Raw genomic sequence first — 27,885 nt, forward strand, 5'->3', positions numbered from 1 at the left:
AGCAAATCACGCCGATCTACGTTGGTTAAAGGACTGATTTGGGAATAGAACAGAAGCCCTCTTTGCCATGTTACCTCCTTCAACAGCATATTGTAATGGTCTCGTCCGGGATTTGAACACGGGACCTCTCGCACCCTAATCAAGAATCATACCCCTAGACCAACAAGCCATGTTGCTGCTTCGATTGATCGATTTGTTGTCACAAAACATGCTTAGACAAAGGCTCCCTGCACCCTAAGCGAGAATCATACCACAATACCAACGAGCCATGTTCTGGTTGCTGCTTTGATCGATTTGTTGTCACAAAACATGCTTAGACATAAAGACCTGGAGAAACTTCCGCAGCAAATCATGCCGATCTCTTCGCCAAGTAACCTCCTTCAACAACATACTGTAAAGGGCTCGTCCGGGATTTGAACCCGGGACCTCTCGCACCCAAAGCGAGAATCATACCCCTAGACCAACGAGCCATGTTCTGGTTGCTGCTTGGATTGATTTTTTCAAAGAATGCTTGGACGAAAAGAGCTGGAGTAACTTCTGCAGCAAATCACGCCGATCTCCGTTGGGTAAAGGACTGATTTGGGAATAGAACAGAAGCCCTCTTTGCCAGGTTACCTCTTTCAACAACATACTGTAAAGGGCTCGTCCGGGATTTGAACCCGGGACCTCTCGCACCCAAAGCGAGAATCATACCCCTAGACCAACGAGCCATGTTCTGGTTGCTACATTGATCGATTTGTTGTCAAAAAGAATGCGTAGACAAAAAGAGCTGGAGAACCTTCTGCAGCAAATCACCTCGATATACGTTGGGTAAAGGACTGATTTGGGAATAGAACAGGAGCCCTCTTTGCCAGGTTACCTCCTTCTACGGCAATGGGCTGTAGAAGTAATGGGCTCGTCCGGGATTTGAACCCAGGACCTCTCTCACCCAAAGCGAGAATCATACCCCTAGACCAACGAGCCATGTTGCTGCTTCGATTGATCGATTTGTTGTCACAAAACATGCTTAGACAAAGGCTCCCTGCACCCTAAGCGAGAATCATACCACAAGACCAACGAGCCATGTTCTGGTTGCTGCTTTGATCGATTTGTTGTCACAAAACATGCTTAGACATAAAGAGCTGGAGAAACTTCCGCAGCAAATCACACCGATCTACGTTGGGTAAAGGACTGACTTGGGAATAGAACAGGAGCCCTCTTTGACATGTTACCTCCTTCAAGAGCATACTGTAATGGGCTCGTCCGGGATTTGAACCCAGGACCTCTCGCACCCAAAGCGAGAATCATACCCCTAGACCAACGAGCCATGTTCTGGTTGCTGCTTTGATTGATTTGTTGTCACAAAACATGCTTAGACAAAGGCTCCCTGCACCCTAAGCGAGAATCATACCACAATACCAACGAGCCATGTTCTGGTTGCTGCTTTGATCGATTTGTTGTCACAAAACATGCTTAGACATAAAGACCTGGAGAAACTTCCGCAGCAAATCATGCCGATCTCTTCGCCAAGTAACCTCCTTCAACAACATACTGTAAAGGGCTCGTCCGGGATTTGAACCCGGGACCTCTCGCACCCGAAGCGAGAATCATACCCCTAGACCAACGAGCCATGTTCTGGTTGCTGCTTGGATTGATTTTTTCAAAGAATGCTTGGACGAAAAGAGCTGGAGTAACTTCTGCAGCAAATCACGCCGATCTCCGTTGGGTAAAGGACTGATTTGGGAATAGAACAGAAGCCCTCTTTGCCAGGTTACCTCTTTCAACAACATACTGTAAAGGGCTCGTCCGGGATTTGAACCCGGGACCTCTCGCACCCAAAGCGAGAATCATACCACAAGACCAACGAGCCATGTTCTGGTTGCTGCTTTGATCGATTTGTTGTCACAAAACATGCTTAGACATAAAGAGCTGGAGAAACTTCCGCAGCAAATCACGCCGATCTACGTTGGGTAAAGGACTGATTTGGGAATAGAACAGAAGCCCTCTTTGCCATGTTACCTCCTTCAACAGCATATTGTAATGGTCTCGTCCGGGATTTGAACACGGGACCTCTCGCACCCTAATCAAGAATCATACCCCTAGACCAACAAGCCATGTTGCTGCTTCGATTGATCGATATTTTTACTGAAAACAAGACAAAAATACCAAGTAATTTTTTGCAGTGTGACTCCATTAAATGTGTGTGTGTGTGTGTAGATTAAACATGAACGGGCCAAAACGGACATGGCAGCAGGTCAAAATCAAATACAAGAACATTCTGCAGAATGGTATGGTCCCTGACTAATATTTAACAAAGCACAAGCATATATTGTACCCAGAAGGTGCCTGCTCACACATTGTCTGTACTGTTTTAGCAGTGAAAAAGAATACCCACAGACAAGGCACGGGTGGTGGGTCACCAAAGGCTGACCTTACCCCAGCAGAGGACATGGCCTTGGAGCTAAATAAAGGCAGGCCCGTCTTAGAGGGGATCCCTGGGCCAACAAGCCATGTTGCTGCTTCGATTGATCGATTTGTTGTCACAAAACATGCTTAGACAAAGGCTCCCTGCAATAGAACAGGAGCCCTCTTTGCCATGTTACCTCCTTCAACAGCATACTGTGATGGGCTCGTCCGGGATTTGAACCCAGGACCTCTCGCACCCAAAGCAAGAATCATACCCCTAGACCAACGAGCCATGTTCTGGTTGCTACTTTGATCGATTTGTTGTCAAAAAGAATGCGTAGACAAAAAGAGCTGGAGAACCTTCTGCAGCAAATCACCTTGATATACGTTGGGTAAAGGACTGATTTGGGAATAGAACAGGAGCCCTCTTTGCCAGGTTACCTCCTTCTACGGCAATGGGCTGTAGAAGTAATGGGCTCGTCCGGGATTTGAACCCAGGACCTCTCTCACCCAAAGCGAGAATCATACCCCTAGACCAACGAGCCATGTTGCTGCTTCGATTGATCGATTTGTTGTCACAAAACATGCTTAGACAAAGGCTCCCTGCACCCTAAGCGAGAATCATACCACAAGACCAACGAGCCATGTTCTGGTTGCTGCTTTGATCGATTTGTTGTCACAAAACATGCTTAGACATAAAGAGCTGGAGAAACTTCCGCAGCAAATCACACCGATCTACGTTGGGTAAAGGACTGACTTGGGAATAGAACAGGAGCCCTCTTTGACATGTTACCTCCTTCAACAGCATACTGTAATGGGCTGGTCCGGGATTTGAACCCAGGACCTCTCGCACCCAAAGCGAGAATCATACCCCTAGACCAACGAGCCATGTTCTGGTTGCTGCTTTGATTGATTTGTTGTCACAAAACATGCTTAGACATAAAGAGCTGGAGAAACTTCCGCAGCAAATCACGCCGATCTACGTTGGGTAAAGGACTGATTTGGGAATAGAACAGAAGCCCTCTTTGCCATGTTACCTCCTTCAACAGCATATTGTAATGGTCTCGTCCGGGATTTGAACACGGGACCTCTCGCACCCTAATCAAGAATCATACCCCTAGACCAACAAGCCATGTTGCTGCTTCGATTGATCGATTTGTTGTCACAAAACATGCTTAGACAAAGGCTCCCTGCACCCTAAGCGAGAATCATACCACAATACCAACGAGCCATGTTCTGGTTGCTGCTTTGATCGATTTGTTGTCACAAAACATGCTTAGACATAAAGAGCTGGAGAAACTTCCGCAGCAAATCACCTCGATATACGTTGGGTAAAGGACTGATTTGGGAATAGAACAGGAGCCCTCTTTGCCAGGTTACCTCCTTCTACGGCAATGGGCTGTAGAAGTAATGGGCTGGTCCGGGATTTGAACCCAGGACCTCTCTCACCCAAAGCGAGAATCATACCCCTAGACCAACGATCCATGTTCTGGTTGCTGCTTTGATCGATTTGTGTTCACAAAGAATGCGTAGACAAAAAGAGCTAGAGAAACTTCTGCAGCAAATCACCCCGATATACGTTGGGTAAAGGACTGATTTGGGAATAGAACAGGAGCCTTCTTTGCCATGTTACCTCCTTCAACAGCATATTGTAATGGTCTCGTCCGGGATTTGAACACGGGACCTCTCGCACCCTAATCAAGAATCATACCCCTAGACCAACAAGCCATGTTGCTGCTTCGATTGATCGATTTGTTGTCACAAAACATGCTTAGACATAAAGACCTGGAGAAACTTCTGCAGCAAATCACGCCGATCTCTTCGCCAAGTAACCTCCTTCAACAACATACTGTAAAGGGCTCGTCCGGGATTTGAACCCGGGACCTTTCGCACCCGAAGCGAGAATCATACCCCTACACCAACGAGCCATGTTCTGGTTGCTGCTTTGATTGATTTGTTCAAAGAATGCTTGGACGAAAAGAGCTGGAGTAACTTCTGCAGCAAATCACGCCGATCTCCGTTGGGTAAAGGACTGATTTGGGAATAGAACAGAAGCCCTCTTTGCCATGTTACCTCCTTCAACAGCATATTGTAATGGTCTCGTCCGGGATTTGAACACTGGACCTCTCGCACCCTATTCAAGAATCATACCCCTAGACCAACAAGCCATGTTGCTGCTTCGATTGATCGATTTGTTGTCACAAAACATGCTTAGACATAAAGACCTGGAGAAACTTCTGCAGCAAATCACGCCGATCTCTTCGCCAAGTAACCTCCTTCAACAACATACTGTAAAGGGCTCGTCCGGGATTTGAACCCGGGACCTTTCGCACCCGAAGCGAGAATCATACCCCTACACCAACGAGCCATGTTCTGGTTGCTGCTTTGATTGATTTGTTCAAAGAATGCTTGGACGAAAAGAGCTGGAGTAACTTCTGCAGCAAATCACGCCGATCTCCGTTGGGTAAAGGACTGATTTGGGAATAGAACAGAAGCCCTCTTTGCCATGTTACCTCCTTCAACAGCATATTGTAATGGTCTCGTCCGGGATTTGAACACTGGACCTCTCGCACCCTATTCAAGAATCATACCCCTAGACCAACAAGCCATGTTGCTGCTTCGATTGATCGATTTGTTGTCACAAAACATGCTTAGACAAAGGCTCCCTGCACCCTAAGCGAGAATCATACCACAAGACCAACGAGCCATGTTCTGGTTGCTGCTTTGATCGATTTGTTGTCACAAAACATGCTTAGACATAAAGACCTGGGGCCTGTTGCACAAAAGTAGAATTAAGACATCCGGGATAAATGACTCAGCTGAGCTCAATGAAGCCAAAACATGTGCGTCCAGGCTTAATTGGTTGCACAAAGACCAAGCCAGGATGAGCAGACACGGATTCATTAAGCCAGGTGAAACCAATCCTGGATAGGTGCGCGCTCACGGCTCACTCAAATAGACCCCGCCACAGATCACAGATTAACTGATTTACCATGGCAACTAGAGCCGCGTACTTTTCCCCGTCGGAAGCACAAATCCTCATGGAGGCATACGAGGAGGTAAAAGATATAATTAAGAAGAAAGGCAACACCGCCACAGTGATAAAGCAAAGAGAAAAAGCGTGGCAAAGTATTGCAGACCGCCTGAATGCGTAAGTAGTGCACAATTACACACTCACCGCTCCGCTGAAACATCACAATTACAATTCAAATATTTAATTTAACATCTCCAAAAATGCAGTTGTACTGTAATTATGAAACGGTTAAATTTTTAATTGAAATGCACTGCAGATATGAGTGAAATTGTGTAAAGTAACTCCATCACACTGTATAAAGCTATGATAAATTTTTTGATATTTTTACTGAAAACAAGACAAAAATACCAAGTAATTTTTTGCAGTGTGACTCCATTAAATGTGTGTGTGTGTGTGTAGATTAAACATGAACGGGCCAAAACGGACATGGCAGCAGGTCAAAATCAAATACAAGAACATTCTGCAGAATGGTATGGTCCCTGACTAATATTTAACAAAGCACAAGCATATATTGTACCCAGAAGGTGCCTGCTCACACATTGTCTGTACTGTTTTAGCAGTGAAAAAGAATACCCACAGACAAGGCACGGGTGGTGGGTCACCAAAGGCTGACCTTACCCCAGCAGAGGACATGGCCTTGGAGCTAAATAAAGGCAGGCCCGTCTTAGAGGGGATCCCTGGGGGGAAAGAGACGAGCATAGGTTCCTCCCAAGATGCCACCCGCTTCATTCAAGGTATGTCCTTCCATCTCTACATGGGATACAACCACATTCATATTGAATCAATTTGGACTGTCTGACTTTGGTTTACCTATTGCCTTGCAGTGTCTGGCAGCACTGTGTTCCTGTTAGAGCCACCAGCACAAGCACCAGACGATGCTGATCCAGTGAGTACTCCATCAAAGGCATACTGTAGGCCTGGCATGTCTTGTCTACTAGCTTCAATATGAATCCGATTAAATGTGATAGGGTGAAGGCCCCAGTGCAGCAGCAACAGCACATGATGGAGAAGATGATGAGGAGGAGACCATCTCTCTGGATTCCAGAAGGCATGAGGTATCATGTTAAGACTGTGAAAGTACTATTTACTCTACAATGGTGAGGAGTCCTCATCAAAATCAAAAAATCTAATTTCTTTTACAGGACCCAGATGCTATACAGTGGGAAAACCAGCCTGGCAACATAGTGCGTATTAATAAAAGGACACCACATCCTGCCAAATTCCAGCTGCGCTAATTGTATTGTGTTCACAGAGCTCACAAGCTATCAGAAAGTTGTATGGCAACCACCTCCGGCGCCAAATAGAACTGGCAGACATAGACATTCAGTACAAGAAGAAAAAGATGGAAAATCTTGCACTGGAGTCCGAAATAAAAAAGAGGACAATTAGGAAACTGGACCTTGAAATAAAAAAACTTGAGAGGGAGGTGAGATATGCCTTCAATGTACACTGTATGCTAACTGTAACACAAATGTATTAATCATTATTTTTCTTTCCTCCCCCAGCTCCAAGAAGATGACACAGCTGAAAATAAAAATTAGGTATATTCTCGTAAAGTCAAGTGAGCCATGACATATGAGCTCTTATTGTGAGCACACAGGACGGTGGCATCTTTCTAAGGTTTTTTTTATTTTCCCAGCAATCAGTACAACCAAGTCATCGTTATAAGGCATCGCCCTCTTTTGCCCACCCCCCCAGCACCAGGTGTGGCCACTAGCCTATATGAAGGCCCAAAATTGTGTGTTCCTTTCTGCTCTGACAATGGCATGCCCATTCGTGCGAGATGTGGTGGATGAAGAAGCACTTGTGCTGAGGAGAGCCTTCAGGCGAGAAAGGGTCTTCAGGGACCGGTTGGACCCACTGGCCTTCCCTGATGACCATCTATATGAAAGATACAGGTTTTCTGCAGATGGCATCAGGTATCTATGCAGACTACTGGGTCCCAGGATTAAGCACCGCACTGCACGGAGCCATGCACTGAGTGTGGAGCAAATGGTTTGTGTGGCCTTGCGCTTTTTTGCTAGTGGAGCCTTCCTGTACTCAGTGGGGGATGCAGAACAGCTGAACAAGGCCACAATTTGCCGCACAATAAGGAGTGTGTGTCTGGCTATCAAAGCATTAGCAGATGTCTTCATCTCCTTCCCTGGCCACAGAAGACTCTGTGACATCAAAGAGGAGTTCTATAGGATTGCAGGTAAGAGGATCTACAAATTACAGGACAACTGTTAACACATAGTAGGATACTCATTACTTTGTGTGACAGGTTTCCCCAATGTCATTGGTGCAGTGGACTGCACACACATAAGGATAAAAGCCCCCTCAGGTGCCCATGAGGCCGATTTTGTGAATAGGAAATCCTTTCACAGCATTAATGTTCAGGTGAACATAACTTTTTGATATTGTCCATTGACGAACACTCTGCATTGCCAGTGATGTGCATTGATTGGTGTAATATTCCTCATCTTATGATTTCAGATGGTCTGCAATGCTGACTGTGTGATCAGCAATGTTGTGGCAAAATGGCCTGGCTCAGTCCATGACTCCAGAATCTTTCGGGCCTCTGAAATCTATCAGTGCCTATCACAAGGTAAGCCACACAACCCCTATTTATAACCATCATGGCTGTGTCAAGAATATCACTGTGTTTATGAGGTAGTAATGATGAGATTTTGTGTTGACAGGTGAATTCTCTGGTGTGTTGCTGGGAGACAGGGGGTATGGCTGCCAGCCTTTTCTCCTGACACCTTTCACAGACCCCCAGGAAGCACAGCAGGCCTACAACCATGCCCATGCCAGGACCAGGGCCAGAGTTGAAATGACCTTTGGCCTCCTGAAGGCACGCTTTCACTGCCTTCACAAATTAAGGGTCAGCCCTGTTAGGGCATGTGATATTACTGTGGCTTGTGCTGTCCTCCACAATGTGGCCTGCCTGAGGAAGGAGAGGGCCCCCAGAGTGCCACCAGCCATGGACTGGGACAATCCGGCAATCTTCCCTGATGACGACAGTGGTCGGCTGCTGAGGGACCAATATGTGTTGAATTATTTTAGTTAGTATGTGTGCTTTCAATTTTGGTTAAATATGTCCTGCGGTGGCAGAGGAATTTGGGTTTTTTTGGGTTCGTTTTTTTACGAATTTGGCCTCTTATGATGTTTGTGCGGTATACTGTGTGTAATACAAGGCTGCAGGGAGGCTACTGCATCCATTCATTTGTCTGTTCAGTTGATGTGTATGGATTTGTCCTGCATTTATTTTAGTGTGCAGACATGCAGGGTGTGTTATATACAGACCTTTGAATGTGTATGTATCATTTTGTATAATATGCTTGGATTCTGTGCTTTCCATCTTGTAGAGTCACTGTGACTTCAGTTTCTAAAGGAGCTGATGGTTTACCTGCTTTGTTTTGTCCTTATTCAATAAAGGAACATAATGTTACACAGTGTTTTTATATTCATATGGAATGTGTATTTGTTTATATGACAGAGTACTAGGGCCACACTGAAGAAAAAGGATAAAGTCATAAATTTATGAGGCTGGTTCTTTCTGCAGAAAAGCTACATATTGTTTTTACAGTTTTGATACTTATGACAATGTGATACTTAATATTCTGGCACATCAGCATGTCTTTGTTTATGAAACCATACTGAAGTACAATTTCACGAAATGCCCCACATCTGTCATTTTAACAACTGTCCTCCTTTAAAACAACTGGTTACAATATTATGACTTGTGTTTTTTTCCCCTCTGTGGCCCTAATATTCTATCATTTTATATATAGCCTTATAGTCTATGGGAAACTGTAAATTATCTAATGATAGCAACATCATCTAAAAATCATTTTTTATCCAAAATCATTGAAATTAATGATCACAAACGTTTAAATAATGACAGTGGGTCTAGTTATATGTGATAACAATGTATAGTGAGCAGTGAAATAACTATTGGTTTCCATTTGTGGTGACTGCTGACTGACATTAGGGATGAGATTAAATAGATCCTGGAATTTAGCCTGGTCTGGAGCAGGCTAGCTCCACAGAATAAATCTCCATGGTAATTTATACCATAACATATCCTCCTGCCCCCTATCCATCTTTAGTGCAACCGGATTACGGATCAATTGAGCCAGGATCACCAAGATATCCTGGCTTAATCCCTTATCCTAGTTTTGTGCAACAGGCCCCTGGAGAAACTTCCGCAGCGAATCACGCCGATCTACGTTGGGTAAAGGACTGATTTGGGAATAGAACAGGAGCCCTCTTTGCCATGTTACCTCCTTCAACAGCATACTGTGATGGGCTCGTCCGGGATTTGAACCCAGGACCTCTCGCACCCAAAGCAAGAATCATACCCCTAGACCAACGAGCCATGTTCTGGTTGCTACTTTGATCGATTTGTTGTCAAAAAGAATGCGTAGACAAAAAGAGCTGGAGAACCTTCTGCAGCAAATCACCTCAATATACGTTGGGTAAAGGACTGATTTGGGAATAGAACAGGAGCCCTCTTTGCCAGGTTACCTCCTTCTACGGCAATGGGCTGTAGAAGTAATGGGCTCGTCCGGGATTTGAACCCAGGACCTCTCTCACCCAAAGCGAGAATCATACCCCTAGACCAACGAGCCATGTTGCTGCTTCGATTGATCGATTTGTTGTCACAAAACATGCTTAAACAAAGGCTCCCTGCACCCTAAGCGAGAATCATACCACGAGACCAACGAGCCATGTTCTTGTTGCTGCTTTGATCGATTTGTTGTCACAAAACATGCTTAGACATAAAGAGCTGGAGAAACTTCCGCAGCAAATCACGCCGATCTACGTTGGGTAAAGGACTGATTTGGGAATAGAACAGGAGCCCTCTTTGCCACGTTACCTCCTTCAACAGCATACTGTAATGGGCTCGTCCGGGATTTGAACCCAGGACCTCTCGCACCCTAAGCTAGAATCATACCCCTAGACCAACGCGCCATGTTCCATCTGCTGCTTCGATTGATCGATTTGTTGTCACAAAACATGCTTAGACAAAGGCTCCCTGCACCCTAAGCGAGAATCATACCCCTTGACCAACGAGCCATGTTCTAGTTGCTGCTTCGATTGATCGATTTGTTGTCACAAAACATGCTTAAACAAAGGCTCCCTGCACCCTCAGCGAGAATCATACCACGAGACCAACGAGCCATGTTCTGGTTGCTGCTTTGATTGATTTGTTGTCACAAAACATGCTTAGACATAAAGAGCTGGAGAAACTTCCGCAGCAAATCACGCCGATCTACGTTGGGTAAAGGACTGACTTGGGAATAGAACAGGAGCCCTCTTTGACATGTTACCTCCTTCAACAACATACTGTAATGGGCTCGTCCGGGATTTGAACCCAGGACCTCTCGCACCCAAAGCGAGAATCATACCCCTAGACCAACGAGCCATGTTCTGGTTGCTGCTTTGATTGATTTGTTGTCACAAAACATGCTTAGACATAAAGAGCTGGAGAAACTTCCGCAGCAAATCATGCCGATCTCTTCGCCAAGTAACCTCCTTCAACAACATACTGTAAAGGGCTCGTCCGGGATTTGAACCCGGGACCTCTCGCACCCGAAGCGAGAATCATACCCCTAGACCAACGAGCCATGTTCTGGTTGCTGCTTGGATTGATTTTTTCAAAGAATGCTTGGACGAAAAGAGCTGGAGTAACTTCTGCAGCAAATCACGCCGATCTCCGTTGGGTAAAGGACTGATTTGGGAATAGAACAGAAGCCCTCTTTGCCAGGTTACCTCTTTCAACAACATACTGTAAAGGGCTTGTCCGGGCTTTGAACCCGGGACCTCTCGCACCCAAAGCGAGAATCATACCCCTAGACCAACGAGCCATGTTCTGGTTGCTACATTGATCGATTTGTTGTCAAAAAGAATGCGTAGACAAAAAGAGCTGGAGAACCTTCTGCAGCAAATCACCTCGATATACGTTGGGTAAAGGACTGATTTGGGAATAGAACAGGAGCCCTCTTTGCCAGGTTACCTCCTTCTACTGCAATGGGCTGTAGAAGTAATGGGCTCGTCCGGGATTTGAACCCAGGACCTCTCTCACCCAAAGCGAGAATCATACCCCTAGACCAACGAGCCATGTTGCTGCTTCGATTGATCGATTTGTTGTCACAAAACATGCTTAGACAAAGGCTCCCTGCACCCTAAGCGAGAATCATACCACAAGACCAACGAGCCATGTTCTGGTTGCTGCTTTGATCGATTTGTTGTCACAAAACATGCTTAGACATAAAGAGCTGGAGAAACTTCCGCAGCAAATCACGCCGATCTACGTTGGGTAAAGGACTGACTTGGGAATAGAACAGGAGCCCTCTTTGACATGTTACCTCCTTCAACAGCATACTGTAATGGGCTCGTCCGGGATTTGAACCCAGGACCTCTCGCACCCAAAGCGAGAATCATACCCCTAGACCAACGAGCCATGTTCTGGTTGCTGCTTTGATTGATTTGTTGTCACAAAACATGCTTAGACATAAAGAGCTGGAGAAACTTCCGCAGCAAATCACGCCGATCTACGTTGGGTAAAGGACTGATTTGGGAATAGAACAGAAGCCTTCTTTGCCATGTTACCTCCTTCAACAGCATATTGTAATGGTCTCGTCCGGGATTTGAACACGGGACCTCTCGCACCCTAATCAAGAATCATACCCCTAGACCAACAAGCCATGTTGCTGCTTCGATTGATCGATTTGTTGTCACAAAACATGCTTAGACAAAGGCTCCCTGCACCCTAAGCGAGAATCATACCACAATACCAACGAGCCATGTTCTGGTTGCTGCTTTGATCGATTTGTTGTCATAAAACATGCTTAGACATAAAGACCTGGAGAAACTTCCGCAGCAAATCATGCCGATCTCTTCGCCAAGTAACCTCCTTCAACAACATACTGTAAAGGGCTCGTCCGGGATTTGAACCCGGGACCTCTCGCACCCGAAGCGAGAATCATACCCCTAGACCAACGAGCCATGTTCTGGTTGCTGCTTGGATTGATTTTTTCAAAGAATGCTTGGACGAAAAGAGCTGGAGTAACTTCTGCAGCAAATCACGCCGATCTCCGTTGGGTAAAGGACTGATTTGGGAATAGAACAGAAGCCCTCTTTGCCAGGTTACCTCTTTCAACAACATACTGTAAAGGGCTCGTCCGGGATTTGAACCCGGGACCTCTCGCACCCAAAGCGAGAATCATACCCCTAGACCAACGAGCCATGTTCTGGTTGCTACATTGATCGATTTGTTGTCAAAAAGAATGCGTAGACAAAAAGAGCTGGAGAACCTTCTGCAGCAAATCACCTCGATATACGTTGGGTAAAGGACTGATTTGGGAATAGAACAGGAGCCCTCTTTGCCAGGTTACCTCCTTCTACGGCAATGGGCTGTAGAAGTAATGGGCTCGTCCGGGATTTGAACCCAGGACCTCTCTCACCCAAAGCGAGAATCATACCCCTAGACCAACGAGCCATGTTGCTGTTTCGATTGATCGATTTGTTGTCACAAAACATGCTTAGACAAAGGCTCCCTGCACACTAAGCGAGAATCATACCACAAGACCAACGAGCCATGTTCTGGTTGCTGCTTTGATCGATTTGTTGTCACAAAACATGCTTAGACATAAAGAGCTGGAGAAACTTCCGCAGCAAATCACGCCGATCTACGTTGGGTAAAGGACTGACTTGGGAATAGAACAGGAGCCCTCTTTGACATGTTACCTCCTTCAACAGCATACTGTAATGGGCTCGTCCGGGATTTGAACCCAGGACCTCTCGCACCCAAAGCGAGAATCATACCCCTAGACCAACGAGCCATGTTCTGGTTGCTGCTTTGATTGATTTGTTGTCACAAAACATGCTTAGACATAAAGAGCTGGAGAAACTTCCGCAGCAAATCACGCCGATCTACGTTGGGTAAAGGACTGATTTGGGAATAGAACAGAAGCCCTCTTTGCCATGTTACCTCCTTCAACAGCATATTGTAATGGTCTCGTCCGGGATTTGAACACGGGACCTCTCGCACCCTAATCAAGAATCATACCCCTAGACCAACAAGCCATGTTGCTGCTTCGATTGATCGATTTGTTGTCACAAAACATGCTTAGACAAAGGCTCCCTGCACCCTAAGCGAGAATCATACCACAATACCAACGAGCCATGTTCTGGTTGCTGCTTTGATCGATTTGTTGTCACAAAACATGCTTAGACATAAAGACCTGGAGAAACTTCCGCAGCAAATCATGCCGATCTCTTCGCCAAGTAACCTCCTTCAACAACATACTGTAAAGGGCTCGTCCGGGATTTGAACCCGGGACCTCTCGCACCCGAAGCGAGAATCATACCCCTAGACCAACGAGCCATGTTCTGGTTGCTGCTTGGATTGATTTTTTCAAAGAATGCTTGGACGAAAAGAGCTGGAGTAACTTCTGCAGCAAATCACGCCGATCTCCGTTGGGTAAAGGACTGATTTGGGAATAGAACAGAAGCCCTCTTTGCCAGGTTACCTCTTTCAACAACATACTGTAAAGGGCTCGTCCGGGATTTGAACCCGGGACCTCTCGCACCCAAAGCGAGAATCATACCCCTAGACCAACGAGCCATGTTCTGGTTGCTACATTGATCGATTTGTTGTCAAAAAGAATGCGTAGACAAAAAGAGCTGGAGAACCTTCTGCAGCAAATCACCTCGATATACGTTGGGTAAAGGACTGATTTGGGAATAGAACAGGAGCCCTCTTTGCCAGGTTACCTCCTTCTACGGCAATGGGCTGTAGAAGTAATAGGCTCGTCCGGGATTTGAACCCAGGACCTCTCTCACCCAAAGCGAGAATCATACCCCTAGACCAACGAGCCATGTTGCTGCTTCGATTGATCGATTTGTTGTCACAAAACATGCTTAGACAAAGGCTCCCTGCACCCTAAGCGAGAATCATACCACAAGACCAACGAGCCATGTTCTGGTTGCTGCTTTGATCGATTTGTTGTCACAAAACATGCTTAGACATAAAGAGCTGGAGAAACTTCCGCAGCAAATCACGCCGATCTACGTTGGGTAAAGGACTGACTTGGGAATAGAACAGGAGCCCTCTTTGACATGTTACCTCCTTCAACAGCATACTGTAATGGGCTCGTCCGGGATTTGAACCCTGGACCTCTCGCACCCAAAGCGAGAATCATACCCCTAGACCAACGAGCCATGTTCTGGTTGCTGCTTTGATTGATTTGTTGTCACAAAACATGCTTAGACATAAAGAGCTGGAGAAACTTCCGCAGCAAATCACGCCGATCTACGTTGGGTAAAGGACTGATTTGGGAATAGAACAGAAGCCCTCTTTGCCATGTTACCTCCTTCAACAGCATATTGTAATGGTCTCGTCCGGGATTTGAACACGGGACCTCTCGCACCCTAATCAAGAATCATACCCCTAGACCAACAAGCCATGTTGCTGCTTCGATTGATCGATTTGTTGTCACAAAACATGCTTAGACAAAGGCTCCCTGCACCCTAAGCGAGAATCATACCACAATACCAACGAGCCATGTTCTGGTTGCTGCTTTGATCGATTTGTTGTCACAAAACATGCTTAGACATAAAGACCTGGAGAAACTTCCGCAGCAAATCATGACGATCTCTTCGCCAAGTAACCTCCTTCAACAACATACTGTAAAGGGCTCGTCCGGGATTTGAACCCGGGACCTCTCGCACCCGAAGCGAGAATCATACCCCTAGACCAACGAGCCATGTTCTGGTTGCTGCTTGGATTGATTTTTTCAAAGAATGCTTGGACGAAAAGAGCTGGAGTAACTTCTGCAGCAAATCACGCCGATCTCCGTTGGGTAAAGGACTGATTTGGGAATAGAACAGAAGCCCTCTTTGCCAGGTTACCTCTTTCAACAACATACTGTAAAGGGCTCGTCCGGGATTTGAACCCGGGACCTCTCGCACCCAAAGCGAGAATCATACCCCTAGACCAACGAGCCATGTTCTGGTTGCTACATTGATCGATTTGTTGTCAAAAAGAATGCGTAGACAAAAAGAGCTGGAGAACCTTCTGCAGCAAATCACCTCGATATACGTTGGGTAAAGGACTGATTTGGGAATAGAACAGGAGCCCTCTTTGCCAGGTTACCTCCTTCTACGGCAATGGGCTGTAGAAGTAATAGGCTCGTCCGGGATTTGAACCCAGGACCTCTCTCACCCAAAGCGAGAATCATACCCCTAGACCAACGAGCCATGTTGCTGCTTTGATTGATCGATTTGTTGTCACAAAACATGCTTAAACAAAGGCTCCCTGCACCCTAAGCGAGAATCATACCACAAGACCAACGAGCCATGTTCTGGTTGCTGCTTTGATCGATTTGTTGTCACAAAACATGCTTAGACATAAAGAGCTGGAGAAACTTCCGCAGCAAATCACGCCGATCTACGTTGGGTAAAGGACTGACTTGGGAATAGAACAGGAGCCCTCTTTGACATGTTACCTCCTTCAACAGCATACTGTAATGGGCTCGTACGGGATTTGAACCCAGGACCTCTCGCACCCAAAGCGAGAATCATACCCCTAGACCAACGAGCCATGTTCTGGTTGCTGCTTTGATTGATTTGTTGTCACAAAACATGCTTAGACATAAAGAGCTGGAGAAACTTCCGCAGCAAATCACGCCGATCTACGTTGGGTAAAGGACTGATTTGGGAATAGAACAGAAGCCCTCTTTGCCATGTTACCTCCTTCAACAGCATATTGTAATGGTCTCGTCCGGGATTTGAACACGGGACCTCTCGCACCCTAATCAAGAATCATACCCCTAGACCAACAAGCCATGTTGCTGCTTCGATTGATCGATTTGTTGTCACAAAACATGCTTAGACAAAGGCTCCCTGCACCCTAAGCGAGAATCATACCACAATACCAACGAGCCATGTTCTGGTTGCTGCTTTGATCGATTTGTTGTCACAAAACATGCTTAGACATAAAGACCTGGAGAAACTTCCGCAGCAAATCATGCCGATCTCTTCGCCAAGTAACCTCCTTCAACAACATACTGTAAAGGGCTCGTCCGGGATTTGAACCCGGGACCTCTCGCACCCGAAGCGAGAATCATACCCCTAGACCAACGAGCCATGTTCTGGTTGCTGCTTGGATTGATTTTTTCAAAGAATGCTTGGACGAAAAGAGCTGGAGTAACTTCTGCAGCAAATCACGCCGATCTCCGTTGGGTAAAGGACTGATTTGGGAATAGAACAGAAGCCCTCTTTGCCAGGTTACCTCTTTCAACAACATACTGTAAAGGGCTCGTCCGGGATTTGAACCCGGGACCTCTCGCACCCAAAGCGAGAATCATACCCCTAGACCAACGAGCCATGTTCTGGTTGCTACATTGATCGATTTGTTGTCAAAAAGAATGCGTAGACAAAAAGAGCTGGAGAACCTTCTGCAGCAAATCACCTCGATATACGTTGGGTAAAGGACTGATTTGGGAATAGAACAGGAGCCCTCTTTGCCAGGTTACCTCCTTCTACGGCAATGGGCTGTAGAAGTAATGGGCTCGTCCGGGATTTGAACCCAGGACCTCTCTCACCCAAAGCGAGAATCATACCCCTAGACCAACGAGCCATGTTGCTGTTTCGATCGATCGATTTGTTGTCACAAAACATGCTTAGACAAAGGCTCCCTGCACCCTAAGCGAGAATCATACCACAAGACCAACGAGCCATGTTCTGGTTGCTGCTTTGATCGATTTGTTGTCACAAAACATGCTTAGACATAAAGAGCTGGAGAAACTTCCGCAGCAAATCACGCCGATCTACGTTGGGTAAAGGACTGACTTGGGAATAGAACAGGAGCCCTCTTTGACATGTTACCTCCTTCAACAGCATACTGTAATGGGCTTGTACGGGATTTGAACCCAGGACCTCTCGCACCCACAGCGAGAATTATACCCCTAGACCAACGAGCCATGTTCTGGTTGCTGCTTTGATTGATTTGTTGTCACAAAACATGCTTAGACATAAAGAGCTGGAGAAACTTCCGCAGCAAATCACGCCGATCTACGTTGGGTAAAGGACTGATTTGGGAATAGAACAGAAGCCCTCTTTGCCATGTTACCTCCTTCAACAGCATATTGTAATGGTCTCGTCCGGGATTTGAACACGGGACCTCTCGCACCCTAATCAAGAATCATACCCCTAGACCAACAAGCCATGTTGCTGCTTCGATTGATCGATTTGTTGTCACAAAACATGCTTAGACAAAGGCTCCCTGCACCCTAAGCGAGAATCATACCACAATACCAACGAGCCATGTTCTGGTTGCTGCTTTGATCGATTTGTTGTCACAAAACATGCTTAGACATAAAGACCTGGAGAAACTTCCGCAGCAAATCATGCCGATCTCTTCGCCAAGTAACCTCCTTCAACAACATACTGTAAAGGGCTCGTCCGGGATTTGAACCCGGGACCTCTCGCACCCGAAGCGAGAATCATACCCCTAGACCAACGAGCCATGTTCTGGTTGCTGCTTGGATTGATTTTTTCAAAGAATGCTTGGACGAAAAGAGCTGGAGTAACTTCTGCAGCAAATCACGCCGATCTCCGTTGGGTAAAGGACTGATTTGGGAATAGAACAGAAGCCCTCTTTGCCAGGTTACCTCTTTCAACAACATACTGTAAAGGGCTCGTCCGGGATTTGAACCCGGGACCTCTCGCACCCAAAGCGAGAATCATACCCCTAGACCAACGAGCCATGTTCTGGTTGCTACATTGATCGATTTGTTGTCAAAAAGAATTCGTAGACAAAAAGAGCTGGAGAACCTTCTGCAGCAAATCACCTCGATATACGTTGGGTAAAGGACTGATTTGGGAATAGAACAGGAGCCCTCTTTGCCAGGTTACCTCCTTCTACGGCAATGGGCTGTAGAAGTAATGGGCTCGTCCGGGATTTGAACCCAGGACCTCTCTCACCCAAAGCAAGAATCATACCCCTAGACCAACGAGCCATGTTGCTGCTTCGATTGATCGATTTGTTGTCACAAAACATGCTTAGACAAAGGCTCCCTGCACCCTAAGCGAGAATCATACCACAAGACCAACGAGCCATGTTCTGGTTGCTGCTTTGATCGATTTGTTGTCACAAAACATGCTTAGACATAAAGAGCTGGAGAAACTTCCGCAGCAAATCACGCCGATCTACGTTGGGTAAAGGACTGACTTGGGAATAGAACAGGAGCCCTCTTTGACATGTTACCTCCTTCAACAGCATACTGTAATGGGCTCGTCCGGGATTTGAACCCAGGACCTCTCGCACCCAAAGCGAGAATCATACCCCTAGACCAACGAGCCATGTTCTGGTTGCTGCTTTGATTGATTTGTTGTCACAAAACATGCTTAGACATAAAGAGCTGGAGAAACTTCCGCAGCAAATCACGCCGATCTACGTTGGGTAAAGGACTGATTTGGGAATAGAACAGAAGCCCTCTTTGCCATGTTACCTCCTTCAACAGCATATTGTAATGGTCTCGTCCGGGATTTGAACACGGGACCTCTCGCACCCTAATCAAGAATCATACCCCTAGACCAACAAGCCATGTTGCTGCTTCGATTGATCGATTTGTTGTCACAAAACATGCTTAGACAAAGGCTCCCTGCACCCTAAGCGAGAATCATACCACAAGACCAACGAGCCATGTTCTGGTTGCTGCTTTGATCGATTTGTTGTCACAAAACATGCTTAGACATAAAGACCTGGAGAAACTTCCGCAGCAAATCATGACGATCTCTTCGCCAAGTAACCTCCTTCAACAACATACTGTAAAGGGCTCGTCCGGGATTTGAACCCGGGACCTCTCGCACCCGAAGCGAGAATCATACCCCTAGACCAACGAGCCATGTTCTGGTTGCTGCTTGGATTGATTTTTCAAAGAATGCTTGGACGAAAAGAGCTGGAGTAACTTCTGCAGCAAATCACGCCGATCTCCGTTGGGTAAAGGACTGATTTGGGAATAGAACAGAAGCCCTCTTTGCCAGGTTACCTCTTTCAACAACATACTGTAAAGGGCTCGTCCGGGATTTGAACCCGGGACCTCTCGCACCCAAAGCGAGAATCATACCCCTAGACCAACGAGCCATGTTCTGGTTGCTACATTGATCGATTTGTTGTCAAAAAGAATGCGTAGACAAAAAGAGCTGGAGAACCTTCTGCAGCAAATCACCTCGATATACGTTGGGTAAAGGACTGATTTGGGAATAGAACAGGAGCCCTCTTTGCCAGGTTACCTCCTTCTACGGCAATGGGCTGTAGAAGTAATGGGCTCGTCCGGGATTTGAACCCAGGACCTCTCTCACCCAAAGCGAGAATCATACCCCTAGACCAACGAGCCATGTTGCTGTTTCGATTGATCGATTTGTTGTCACAAAACATGCTTAGACAAAGGCTCCCTGCACCCTAAGCGAGAATCATACCACAAGACCAACGAGCCATGTTCTGGTTGCTGCTTTGATCGATTTGTTGTCACAAAACATGCTTAGACATAAAGAGCTGGAGAAACTTCCGCAGCAAATCACGCCGATCTACGTTGGGTAAAGGACTGACTTGGGAATAGAACAGGAGCCCTCTTTGACATGTTACCTCCTTCAACAGCATACTGTAATGGGCTTGTACGGGATTTGAACCCAGGACCTCTCGCACCCACAGCGAGAATTATACCCCTAGACCAACGAGCCATGTTCTGGTTGCTGCTTTGATTGATTTGTTGTCACAAAACATGCTTAGACATAAAGAGCTGGAGAAACTTCCGCAGCAAATCACGCCGATCTACGTTGGGTAAAGGACTGATTTGGGAATAGAACAGAAGCCCTCTTTGCCATGTTACCTCCTTCAACAGCATATTGTAATGGTCTCGTCCGGGATTTGAACACGGGACCTCTCGCACCCTAATCAAGAATCATACCCCTAGACCAACAAGCCATGTTGCTGCTTCGATTGATCGATTTGTTGTCACAAAACATGCTTAGACAAAGGCTCCCTGCACCCTAAGCGAGAATCATACCACAATACCAACGAGCCATGTTCTGGTTGCTGCTTTGATCGATTTGTTGTCACAAAACATGCTTAGACATAAAGACCTGGAGAAACTTCCGCAGCAAATCATGCCGATCTCTTCGCCAAGTAACCTCCTTCAACAACATACTGTAAAGGGCTCGTCCGGGATTTGAACCCGGGACCTCTCGCACCCGAAGCGAGAATCATACCCCTAGACCAACGAGCCATGTTCTGGTTGCTGCTTGGATTGATTTTTTCAAAGAATGCTTGGACGAAAAGAGCTGGAGTAACTTCTGCAGCAAATCACGCCGATCTCCGTTGGGTAAAGGACTGATTTGGGAATAGAACAGAAGCCCTCTTTGCCAGGTTACCTCTTTCAACAACATACTGTAAAGGGCTCGTCCGGGATTTGAACCCGGGACCTCTCGCACCCAAAGCGAGAATCATACCCCTAGACCAACGAGCCATGTTCTGGTTGCTACATTGATCGATTTGTTGTCAAAAAGAATGCGTAGACAAAAAGAGCTGGAGAACCTTCTGCAGCAAATCACCTCGATATACGTTGGGTAAAGGACTGATTTGGGAATAGAACAGGAGCCCTCTTTGCCAGGTTACCTCCTTCTACGGCAATGGGCTGTAGAAGTAATAGGCTCGTCCGGGATTTGAACCCAGGACCTCTCTCACCCAAAGCGAGAATCATACCCCTAGACCAACGAGCCATGTTGCTGCTTCGATTGATCGATTTGTTGTCACAAAACATGCTTAGACAAAGGCTCCCTGCACCCTAAGCGAGAATCATACCACAAGACCAACGAGCCATGTTCTGGTTGCTGCTTTGATCGATTTGTTGTCACAAAACATGCTTAGACATAAAGAGCTGGAGAAACTTCCGCAGCAAATCACGCCGATCTACGTTGGGTAAAGGACTGACTTGGGAATAGAACAGGAGCCCTCTTTGACATGTTACCTCCTTCAACAGCATACTGTAATGGGCTCGTACGGGATTTGAACCCAGGACCTCTCGCACCCAAAGCGAGAATCATACCCCTAGACCAACGAGCCATGTTCTGGTTGCTGCTTTGATTGATTTGTTGTCACAAAACATGCTTAGACATAAAGAGCTGGAGAAACTTCCGCAGCAAATCACGCCGATCTACGTTGGGTAAAGGACTGATTTGGGAATAGAACAGAAGCCCTCTTTGCCATGTTACCTCCTTCAACAGCATATTGTAATGGTCTCGTCCGGGATTTGAACACGGGACCTCTCGCACCCTAATCAAGAATCATACCCCTAGACCAACAAGCCATGTTGCTGCTTCGATTGATCGATTTGTTGTCACAAAACATGCTTAGACAAAGGCTCCCTGCACCCTAAGCGAGAATCATACCACAATACCAACGAGCCATGTTCTGGTTGCTGCTTTGATCGATTTGTTGTCACAAAACATGCTTAGACATAAAGACCTGGAGAAACTTCCGCAGCAAATCATGACGATCTCTTCGCCAAGTAACCTCCTTCAACAACATACTGTAAAGGGCTCGTCCGGGATTTGAACCCGGGACCTCTCGCACCCGAAGCGAGAATCATACCCCTAGACCAACGAGCCATGTTCTGGTTGCTGCTTGGATTGATTTTTTCAAAGAATGCTTGGACGAAAAGAGCTGGAGTAACTTCTGCAGCAAATCACGCCGATCTCCGTTGGGTAAAGGACTGATTTGGGAATAGAACAGAAGCCCTCTTTGCCAGGTTACCTCTTTCAACAACATACTGTAAAGGGCTCGTCCGGGATTTGAACCCGGGACCTCTCGCACCCAAAGCGAGAATCATACCCCTAGACCAACGAGCCATGTTCTGGTTGCTACATTGATCGATTTGTTGTCAAAAAGAATGCGTAGACAAAAAGAGCTGGAGAACCTTCTGCAGCAAATCACCTCGATATACGTTGGGTAAAGGACTGATTTGGGAATAGAACAGGAGCCCTCTTTGCCAGGTTACCTCCTTCTACGGCAATGGGCTGTAGAAGTAATAGGCTCGTCCGGGATTTGAACCCAGGACCTCTCTCACCCAAAGCGAGAATCATACCCCTAGACCAACGAGCCATGTTGCTGCTTCGATTGATCGATTTGTTGTCACAAAACATGCTTAGACAAAGGCTCCCTGCACCCTAAGCGAGAATAATACCACAAGACCAACGAGCCATGTTCTGGTTGCTGCTTTGATCGATTTGTTGTCACAAAACATGCTTAGACATAAAGAGCTGGAGAAACTTCCGCAGCAAATCACGCCGATCTACGTTGGGTAAAGGACTGACTTGGGAATAGAACAGGAGCCCTCTTTGACATGTTACCTCCTTCAACAGCATACTGTAATGGGCTCGTACGGGATTTGAACCCAGGACCTCTCGCACCCAAAGCGAGAATCATACCCCTAGACCAACGAGCCATGTTCTGGTTGCTGCTTTGATTGATTTGTTGTCACAAAACATGCTTAGACATAAAGAGCTGGAGAAACTTCCGCAGCAAATCACGCCGATCTACGTTGGGTAAAGGACTGATTTGGGAATAGAACAGAAGCCCTCTTTGCCATGTTACCTCCTTCAACAGCATATTGTAATGGTCTCGTCCGGGATTTGAACACGGGACCTCTCGCACCCTAATCAAGAATCATACCCCTAGACCAACAAGCCATGTTGCTGCTTCGATTGATCGATTTGTTGTCACAAAACATGCTTAGACAAAGGCTCCCTGCACCCTAAGCGAGAATCATACCACAATACCAACGAGCCATGTTCTGGTTGCTGCTTTGATCGATTTGTTGTCACAAAACATGCTTAGACATAAAGACCTGGAGAAACTTCCGCAGCAAATCATGCCGATCTCTTCGCCAAGTAACCTCCTTCAACAACATACTGTAAAGGGCTCGTCCGGGATTTGAACCCGGGACCTCTCGCACCCGAAGCGAGAATCATACCCCTAGACCAACGAGCCATGTTCTGGTTGCTGCTTGGATTGATTTTTTCAAAGAATGCTTGGACGAAAAGAGCTGGAGTAACTTCTGCAGCAAATCACGCCGATCTCCGTTGGGTAAAGGACTGATTTGGGAATATAACAGAAGCCCTCTTTGCCAGGTTACCTCTTTCAACAACATACTGTAAAGGGCTCGTCCGGGATTTGAACCCGGGACCTCTCGCACCCAAAGCGAGAATCATACCCCTAGACCAACGAGCCATGTTCTGGTTGCTACATTGATCGATTTGTTGTCAAAAAGAATGCGTAGACAAAAAGAGCTGGAGAACCTTCTGCAGCAAATCACCTCGATATACGTTGGGTAAAGGACTGATTTGGGAATAGAACAGGAGCCCTCTTTGCCAGGTTACCTCCTTCTACGGCAATGGGCTGTAGAAGTAATGGGCTCGTCCGGGATTTGAACCCAGGACCTCTCTCACCCAAAGCGAGAATCATACCCCTAGACCAACGAGCCATGTTGCTGTTTCGATTGATCGATTTGTTGTCACAAAACATGCTTAGACAAAGGCTCCCTGCACCCTAAGCGAGAATCATACCACAAGACCAACGAGCCATGTTCTGGTTGCTGCTTTGATCGATTTGTTGTCACAAAACATGCTTAGACATAAAGAGCTGGAGAAACTTCCGCAGCAAATCACGCCGATCTACGTTGGGTAAAGGACTGACTTGGGAATAGAACAGGAGCCCTCTTTGACATGTTACCTCCTTCAACAGCATACTGTAATGGGCTTGTACGGGATTTGAACCCAGGACCTCTCGCACCCACAGCGAGAATTATACCCCTAGACCAACGAGCCATGTTCTGGTTGCTGCTTTGATTGATTTGTTGTCACAAAACATGCTTAGACATAAAGAGCTGGAGAAACTTCCGCAGCAAATCACGCCGATCTACGTTGGGTAAAGGACTGATTTGGGAATAGAACAGAAGCCCTCTTTGCCATGTTACCTCCTTCAACAGCATATTGTAATGGTCTCGTCCGGGATTTGAACACGGGACCTCTCGCACCCTAATCAAGAATCATACCCCTAGACCAACAAGCCATGTTGCTGCTTCGATTGATCGATTTGTTGTCACAAAACATGCTTAGACAAAGGCTCCCTGCACCCTAAGCGAGAATCATACCACAATACCAACGAGCCATGTTCTGGTTGCTGCTTTGATCGATTTGTTGTCACAAAACATGCTTAGACATAAAGACCTGGAGAAACTTCCGCAGCAAATCATGCCGATCTCTTCGCCAAGTAACCTCCTTCAACAACATACTGTAAAGGGTTCGTCCGGGATTTGAACCCGGGACCTCTCGCACCCGAAGCGAGAATCATACCCCTAGACCAACGAGCCATGTTCTGGTTGCTGCTTGGATTGATTTTTTCAAAGAATGCTTGGACGAAAAGAGCTGGAGTAACTTCTGCAGCAAATCACGCCGATCTCCGTTGGGTAAAGGACTGATTTGGGAATAGAACAGAAGCCCTCTTTGCCAGGTTACCTCTTTCAACAACATACTGTAAAGGGCTCGTCCGGGATTTGAACCCGGGACCTCTCGCACCCAAAGCGAGAATCATACCCCTAGACCAACGAGCCATGTTCTGGTTGCTACATTGATCGATTTGTTGTCAAAAAGAATGCGTAGACAAAAAGAGCTGGAGAACCTTCTGCAGCAAATCACCTCGATATACGTTGGGTAAAGGACTGATTTGGGAATAGAACAGGAGCCCTCTTTTCCAGGTTACCTCCTTCTACGGCAATGGGCTGTAGAAGTAATGGGCTCGTCCGGGATTTGAACCCAGGACCTCTCTCACCCAAAGCAAGAATCATACCCCTAGACCAACGAGCCATGTTGCTGCTTCGATTGATCGATTTGTTGTCACAAAACATGCTTAGACAAAGGCTCCCTGCACCCTAAGCGAGAATCATACCACAAGACCAACGAGCCATGTTCTGGTTGCTGCTTTGATCGATTTGTTGTCACAAAACATGCTTAGACATAAAGAGCTGGAGAAACTTCCGCAGCAAATCACGCCGATCTACGTTGGGTAAAGGACTGACTTGGGAATAGAACAGGAGCCCTCTTTGACATGTTACCTCCTTCAACAGCATACTGTAATGGGCTCGTCCGGGATTTGAACCCAGGACCTCTCGCACCCAAAGCGAGAATCATACCCCTAGACCAACGAGCCATGTTCTGGTTGCTGCTTTGATTGATTTGTTGTCACAAAACATGCTTAGACATAAAGAGCTGGAGAAACTTCCGCAGCAAATCACGCCGATCTACGTTGGGTAAAGGACTGATTTGGGAATAGAACAGAAGCCCTCTTTGCCATGTTACCTCCTTCAACAGCATATTGTAATGGTCTCGTCCGGGATTTGAACACGGGACCTCTCGCACCCTAATCAAGAATCATACCCCTAGACCAACAAGCCATGTTGCTGCTTCGATTGATCGATTTGTTGTCACAAAACATGCTTAGACAAAGGCTCCCTGCACCCTAAGCGAGAATCATACCACAAGACCAACGAGCCATGTTCTGGTTGCTGCTTTGATCGATTTGTTGTCACAAAACATGCTTAGACATAAAGACCTGGAGAAACTTCCGCAGCAAATCATGACGATCTCTTCGCCAAGTAACCTCCTTCAACAACATACTGTAAAGGGCTCGTCCGGGATTTGAACCCGGGACCTCTCGCACCCGAAGCGAGAATCATACCCCTAGACCAACGAGCCATGTTCTGGTTGCTGCTTGGATTGATTTTTCAAAGAATGCTTGGACGAAAAGAGCTGGAGTAACTTCTGCAGCAAATCACGCCGATCTCCGTTGGGTAAAGGACTGATTTGGGAATAGAACAGAAGCCCTCTTTGCCAGGTTACCTCTTTCAACAACATACTGTAAAGGGCTCGTCCGGGATTTGAACCCGGGACCTCTCGCACCCAAAGCGAGAATCATACCCCTAGACCAACGAGCCATGTTCTGGTTGCTACATTGATCGATTTGTTGTCAAAAAGAATGCGTAGACAAAAAGAGCTGGAGAACCTTCTGCAGCAAATCACCTCGATATACGTTGGGTAAAGGACTGATTTGGGAATAGAACAGGAGCCCTCTTTGCCAGGTTACCTCCTTCTACGGCAATGGGCTGTAGAAGTAATGGGCTCGTCCGGGATTTGAACCCAGGACCTCTCTCACCCAAAGCGAGAATCATACCCCTAGACCAACGAGCCATGTTGCTGTTTCGATTGATCGATTTGTTGTCACAAAACATGCTTAGACAAAGGCTCCCTGCACCCTAAGCGAGAATCATACCACAAGACCAACGAGCCATGTTCTGGTTGCTGCTTTGATCGATTTGTTGTCACAAAACATGCTTAGACATAAAGAGCTGGAGAAACTTCCGCAGCAAATCACGCCGATCTACGTTGGGTAAAGGACTGACTTGGGAATAGAACAGGAGCCCTCTTTGACATGTTACCTCCTTCAACAGCATACTGTAATGGGCTTGTACGGGATTTGAACCCAGGACCTCTCGCACCCACAGCGAGAATTATACCCCTAGACCAACGAGCCATGTTCTGGTTGCTGCTTTGATTGATTTGTTGTCACAAAACATGCTTAGACATAAAGAGCTGGAGAAACTTCCGCAGCAAATCACGCCGATCTACGTTGGGTAAAGGACTGATTTGGGAATAGAACAGAAGCCCTCTTTGCCATGTTACCTCCTTCAACAGCATATTGTAATGGTCTCGTCCGGGATTTGAACACGGGACCTCTCGCACCCTAATCAAGAATCATACCCCTAGACCAACAAGCCATGTTGCTGCTTCGATTGATCGATTTGTTGTCACAAAACATGCTTAGACAAAGGCTCCCTGCACCCTAAGCGAGAATCATACCACAATACCAACGAGCCATGTTCTGGTTGCTGCTTTGATCGATTTGTTGTCACAAAACATGCTTAGACATAAAGACCTGGAGAAACTTCCGCAGCAAATCATGCCGATCTCTTCGCCAAGTAACCTCCTTCAACAACATACTGTAAAGGGCTCGTCCGGGATTTGAACCCGGGACCTCTCGCACCCGAAGCGAGAATCATACCCCTAGACCAACGAGCCATGTTCTGGTTGCTGCTTGGATTGATTTTTTCAAAGAATGCTTGGACGAAAAGAGCTGGAGTAACTTCTGCAGCAAATCACGCCGATCTCCGTTGGGTAAAGGACTGATTTGGGAATAGAACAGAAGCCCTCTTTGCCAGGTTACCTCTTTCAACAACATACTGTAAAGGGCTCGTCCGGGATTTGAACCCGGGACCTCTCGCACCCAAAGCGAGAATCATACCCCTAGACCAACGAGCCATGTTCTGGTTGCTACATTGATCGATTTGTTGTCAAAAAGA

The 27,885-nt window shown here is 46.6% G+C and overlaps 1 protein-coding gene and 40 non-coding genes across 44 annotated transcripts; 1 reads left to right on the forward strand and 40 right to left on the reverse strand.

The window, feature by feature from the left end:
* Nucleotides 1-398: 398 nt before the first annotated feature.
* trnap-ugg (transfer RNA proline (anticodon UGG)) lies at nt 399-470 on the reverse strand. The gene has a single exon. It is a non-coding gene; the product is annotated as a tRNA-Pro (tRNA).
* A 168-nt stretch (nt 471-638) lies between these two features.
* trnap-ugg (transfer RNA proline (anticodon UGG)) lies at nt 639-710 on the reverse strand. Its single transcript has one exon. It is a non-coding gene; the product is annotated as a tRNA-Pro (tRNA).
* A 524-nt stretch (nt 711-1,234) lies between these two features.
* On the reverse strand, nt 1,235-1,306 carry trnap-ugg (transfer RNA proline (anticodon UGG)). Its single transcript has one exon. It is a non-coding gene; the product is annotated as a tRNA-Pro (tRNA).
* Nucleotides 1,307-1,537: 231 nt separating this feature from the next.
* trnap-cgg (transfer RNA proline (anticodon CGG)) lies at nt 1,538-1,609 on the reverse strand. The gene has a single exon. It is a non-coding gene; the product is annotated as a tRNA-Pro (tRNA).
* A 168-nt stretch (nt 1,610-1,777) lies between these two features.
* trnap-ugg (transfer RNA proline (anticodon UGG)) lies at nt 1,778-1,849 on the reverse strand. The gene has a single exon. It is a non-coding gene; the product is annotated as a tRNA-Pro (tRNA).
* Nucleotides 1,850-2,605: 756 nt separating this feature from the next.
* trnap-ugg (transfer RNA proline (anticodon UGG)) lies at nt 2,606-2,677 on the reverse strand. Its single transcript has one exon. It is a non-coding gene; the product is annotated as a tRNA-Pro (tRNA).
* Nucleotides 2,678-4,241: 1,564 nt separating this feature from the next.
* On the reverse strand, nt 4,242-4,313 carry trnap-cgg (transfer RNA proline (anticodon CGG)). The gene has a single exon. It is a non-coding gene; the product is annotated as a tRNA-Pro (tRNA).
* Nucleotides 4,314-4,681: 368 nt separating this feature from the next.
* trnap-cgg (transfer RNA proline (anticodon CGG)) lies at nt 4,682-4,753 on the reverse strand. The gene has a single exon. It is a non-coding gene; the product is annotated as a tRNA-Pro (tRNA).
* A 1,676-nt stretch (nt 4,754-6,429) lies between these two features.
* LOC134011380 (putative nuclease HARBI1) lies at nt 6,430-8,773 on the forward strand. 4 transcript variants are annotated; one of them, XM_062450979.1, is made up of 8 exons: nt 6,430-6,474; nt 6,562-6,603; nt 6,672-6,845; nt 6,925-6,960; nt 7,059-7,613; nt 7,683-7,798; nt 7,895-8,006; nt 8,101-8,773. In XM_062450979.1, the coding sequence occupies exons 5-8, from the start codon at nt 7,142-7,144 to the stop codon at nt 8,469-8,471; spliced, it is 1,071 nt and encodes a 356-aa protein (XP_062306963.1). In that variant the 5' UTR covers nt 6,430-6,474; nt 6,562-6,603; nt 6,672-6,845; nt 6,925-6,960; nt 7,059-7,141; the 3' UTR covers nt 8,472-8,773. The 4 variants fall into 4 exon arrangements, 3 of the variants coding, with proteins under 3 accessions (XP_062306963.1, XP_062306964.1, XP_062306965.1); XR_009928416.1 differs by lacking the exon at nt 7,683-7,798; XM_062450980.1 differs by having other exon boundaries at nt 6,672-6,960.
* Nucleotides 8,774-9,710: 937 nt separating this feature from the next.
* On the reverse strand, nt 9,711-9,782 carry trnap-ugg (transfer RNA proline (anticodon UGG)). Its single transcript has one exon. It is a non-coding gene; the product is annotated as a tRNA-Pro (tRNA).
* Nucleotides 9,783-10,760: 978 nt separating this feature from the next.
* trnap-ugg (transfer RNA proline (anticodon UGG)) lies at nt 10,761-10,832 on the reverse strand. Its single transcript has one exon. It is a non-coding gene; the product is annotated as a tRNA-Pro (tRNA).
* Nucleotides 10,833-10,962: 130 nt separating this feature from the next.
* Nucleotides 10,963-11,034, reverse strand: trnap-cgg (transfer RNA proline (anticodon CGG)). Its single transcript has one exon. It is a non-coding gene; the product is annotated as a tRNA-Pro (tRNA).
* Nucleotides 11,035-11,798: 764 nt separating this feature from the next.
* On the reverse strand, nt 11,799-11,870 carry trnap-ugg (transfer RNA proline (anticodon UGG)). The gene has a single exon. It is a non-coding gene; the product is annotated as a tRNA-Pro (tRNA).
* A 473-nt stretch (nt 11,871-12,343) lies between these two features.
* On the reverse strand, nt 12,344-12,415 carry trnap-cgg (transfer RNA proline (anticodon CGG)). The gene has a single exon. It is a non-coding gene; the product is annotated as a tRNA-Pro (tRNA).
* Nucleotides 12,416-12,583: 168 nt separating this feature from the next.
* trnap-ugg (transfer RNA proline (anticodon UGG)) lies at nt 12,584-12,655 on the reverse strand. The gene has a single exon. It is a non-coding gene; the product is annotated as a tRNA-Pro (tRNA).
* A 524-nt stretch (nt 12,656-13,179) lies between these two features.
* Nucleotides 13,180-13,251, reverse strand: trnap-ugg (transfer RNA proline (anticodon UGG)). The gene has a single exon. It is a non-coding gene; the product is annotated as a tRNA-Pro (tRNA).
* A 473-nt stretch (nt 13,252-13,724) lies between these two features.
* trnap-cgg (transfer RNA proline (anticodon CGG)) lies at nt 13,725-13,796 on the reverse strand. The gene has a single exon. It is a non-coding gene; the product is annotated as a tRNA-Pro (tRNA).
* A 168-nt stretch (nt 13,797-13,964) lies between these two features.
* Nucleotides 13,965-14,036, reverse strand: trnap-ugg (transfer RNA proline (anticodon UGG)). Its single transcript has one exon. It is a non-coding gene; the product is annotated as a tRNA-Pro (tRNA).
* A 524-nt stretch (nt 14,037-14,560) lies between these two features.
* On the reverse strand, nt 14,561-14,632 carry trnap-ugg (transfer RNA proline (anticodon UGG)). The gene has a single exon. It is a non-coding gene; the product is annotated as a tRNA-Pro (tRNA).
* A 473-nt stretch (nt 14,633-15,105) lies between these two features.
* On the reverse strand, nt 15,106-15,177 carry trnap-cgg (transfer RNA proline (anticodon CGG)). Its single transcript has one exon. It is a non-coding gene; the product is annotated as a tRNA-Pro (tRNA).
* A 168-nt stretch (nt 15,178-15,345) lies between these two features.
* trnap-ugg (transfer RNA proline (anticodon UGG)) lies at nt 15,346-15,417 on the reverse strand. Its single transcript has one exon. It is a non-coding gene; the product is annotated as a tRNA-Pro (tRNA).
* A 1,069-nt stretch (nt 15,418-16,486) lies between these two features.
* Nucleotides 16,487-16,558, reverse strand: trnap-cgg (transfer RNA proline (anticodon CGG)). The gene has a single exon. It is a non-coding gene; the product is annotated as a tRNA-Pro (tRNA).
* Nucleotides 16,559-16,726: 168 nt separating this feature from the next.
* Nucleotides 16,727-16,798, reverse strand: trnap-ugg (transfer RNA proline (anticodon UGG)). The gene has a single exon. It is a non-coding gene; the product is annotated as a tRNA-Pro (tRNA).
* Nucleotides 16,799-17,867: 1,069 nt separating this feature from the next.
* Nucleotides 17,868-17,939, reverse strand: trnap-cgg (transfer RNA proline (anticodon CGG)). The gene has a single exon. It is a non-coding gene; the product is annotated as a tRNA-Pro (tRNA).
* A 168-nt stretch (nt 17,940-18,107) lies between these two features.
* On the reverse strand, nt 18,108-18,179 carry trnap-ugg (transfer RNA proline (anticodon UGG)). The gene has a single exon. It is a non-coding gene; the product is annotated as a tRNA-Pro (tRNA).
* Nucleotides 18,180-18,703: 524 nt separating this feature from the next.
* Nucleotides 18,704-18,775, reverse strand: trnap-ugg (transfer RNA proline (anticodon UGG)). Its single transcript has one exon. It is a non-coding gene; the product is annotated as a tRNA-Pro (tRNA).
* Nucleotides 18,776-19,248: 473 nt separating this feature from the next.
* On the reverse strand, nt 19,249-19,320 carry trnap-cgg (transfer RNA proline (anticodon CGG)). Its single transcript has one exon. It is a non-coding gene; the product is annotated as a tRNA-Pro (tRNA).
* Nucleotides 19,321-19,487: 167 nt separating this feature from the next.
* trnap-ugg (transfer RNA proline (anticodon UGG)) lies at nt 19,488-19,559 on the reverse strand. The gene has a single exon. It is a non-coding gene; the product is annotated as a tRNA-Pro (tRNA).
* Nucleotides 19,560-20,628: 1,069 nt separating this feature from the next.
* Nucleotides 20,629-20,700, reverse strand: trnap-cgg (transfer RNA proline (anticodon CGG)). Its single transcript has one exon. It is a non-coding gene; the product is annotated as a tRNA-Pro (tRNA).
* A 168-nt stretch (nt 20,701-20,868) lies between these two features.
* On the reverse strand, nt 20,869-20,940 carry trnap-ugg (transfer RNA proline (anticodon UGG)). Its single transcript has one exon. It is a non-coding gene; the product is annotated as a tRNA-Pro (tRNA).
* A 1,069-nt stretch (nt 20,941-22,009) lies between these two features.
* On the reverse strand, nt 22,010-22,081 carry trnap-cgg (transfer RNA proline (anticodon CGG)). The gene has a single exon. It is a non-coding gene; the product is annotated as a tRNA-Pro (tRNA).
* A 168-nt stretch (nt 22,082-22,249) lies between these two features.
* On the reverse strand, nt 22,250-22,321 carry trnap-ugg (transfer RNA proline (anticodon UGG)). The gene has a single exon. It is a non-coding gene; the product is annotated as a tRNA-Pro (tRNA).
* Nucleotides 22,322-23,390: 1,069 nt separating this feature from the next.
* On the reverse strand, nt 23,391-23,462 carry trnap-cgg (transfer RNA proline (anticodon CGG)). The gene has a single exon. It is a non-coding gene; the product is annotated as a tRNA-Pro (tRNA).
* A 168-nt stretch (nt 23,463-23,630) lies between these two features.
* Nucleotides 23,631-23,702, reverse strand: trnap-ugg (transfer RNA proline (anticodon UGG)). Its single transcript has one exon. It is a non-coding gene; the product is annotated as a tRNA-Pro (tRNA).
* A 1,069-nt stretch (nt 23,703-24,771) lies between these two features.
* trnap-cgg (transfer RNA proline (anticodon CGG)) lies at nt 24,772-24,843 on the reverse strand. The gene has a single exon. It is a non-coding gene; the product is annotated as a tRNA-Pro (tRNA).
* A 168-nt stretch (nt 24,844-25,011) lies between these two features.
* Nucleotides 25,012-25,083, reverse strand: trnap-ugg (transfer RNA proline (anticodon UGG)). Its single transcript has one exon. It is a non-coding gene; the product is annotated as a tRNA-Pro (tRNA).
* A 524-nt stretch (nt 25,084-25,607) lies between these two features.
* Nucleotides 25,608-25,679, reverse strand: trnap-ugg (transfer RNA proline (anticodon UGG)). The gene has a single exon. It is a non-coding gene; the product is annotated as a tRNA-Pro (tRNA).
* A 473-nt stretch (nt 25,680-26,152) lies between these two features.
* trnap-cgg (transfer RNA proline (anticodon CGG)) lies at nt 26,153-26,224 on the reverse strand. The gene has a single exon. It is a non-coding gene; the product is annotated as a tRNA-Pro (tRNA).
* Nucleotides 26,225-26,391: 167 nt separating this feature from the next.
* Nucleotides 26,392-26,463, reverse strand: trnap-ugg (transfer RNA proline (anticodon UGG)). Its single transcript has one exon. It is a non-coding gene; the product is annotated as a tRNA-Pro (tRNA).
* A 1,069-nt stretch (nt 26,464-27,532) lies between these two features.
* trnap-cgg (transfer RNA proline (anticodon CGG)) lies at nt 27,533-27,604 on the reverse strand. The gene has a single exon. It is a non-coding gene; the product is annotated as a tRNA-Pro (tRNA).
* A 168-nt stretch (nt 27,605-27,772) lies between these two features.
* Nucleotides 27,773-27,844, reverse strand: trnap-ugg (transfer RNA proline (anticodon UGG)). Its single transcript has one exon. It is a non-coding gene; the product is annotated as a tRNA-Pro (tRNA).
* Between the last annotated feature and the right edge of the window lie 41 nt (nt 27,845-27,885).

Source organism: Osmerus eperlanus, chromosome 24 (assembly GCF_963692335.1).
Source record: "Osmerus eperlanus chromosome 24, fOsmEpe2.1, whole genome shotgun sequence".
Classification (NCBI taxonomy): domain Eukaryota; kingdom Metazoa; phylum Chordata; class Actinopteri; order Osmeriformes; family Osmeridae; genus Osmerus; species Osmerus eperlanus.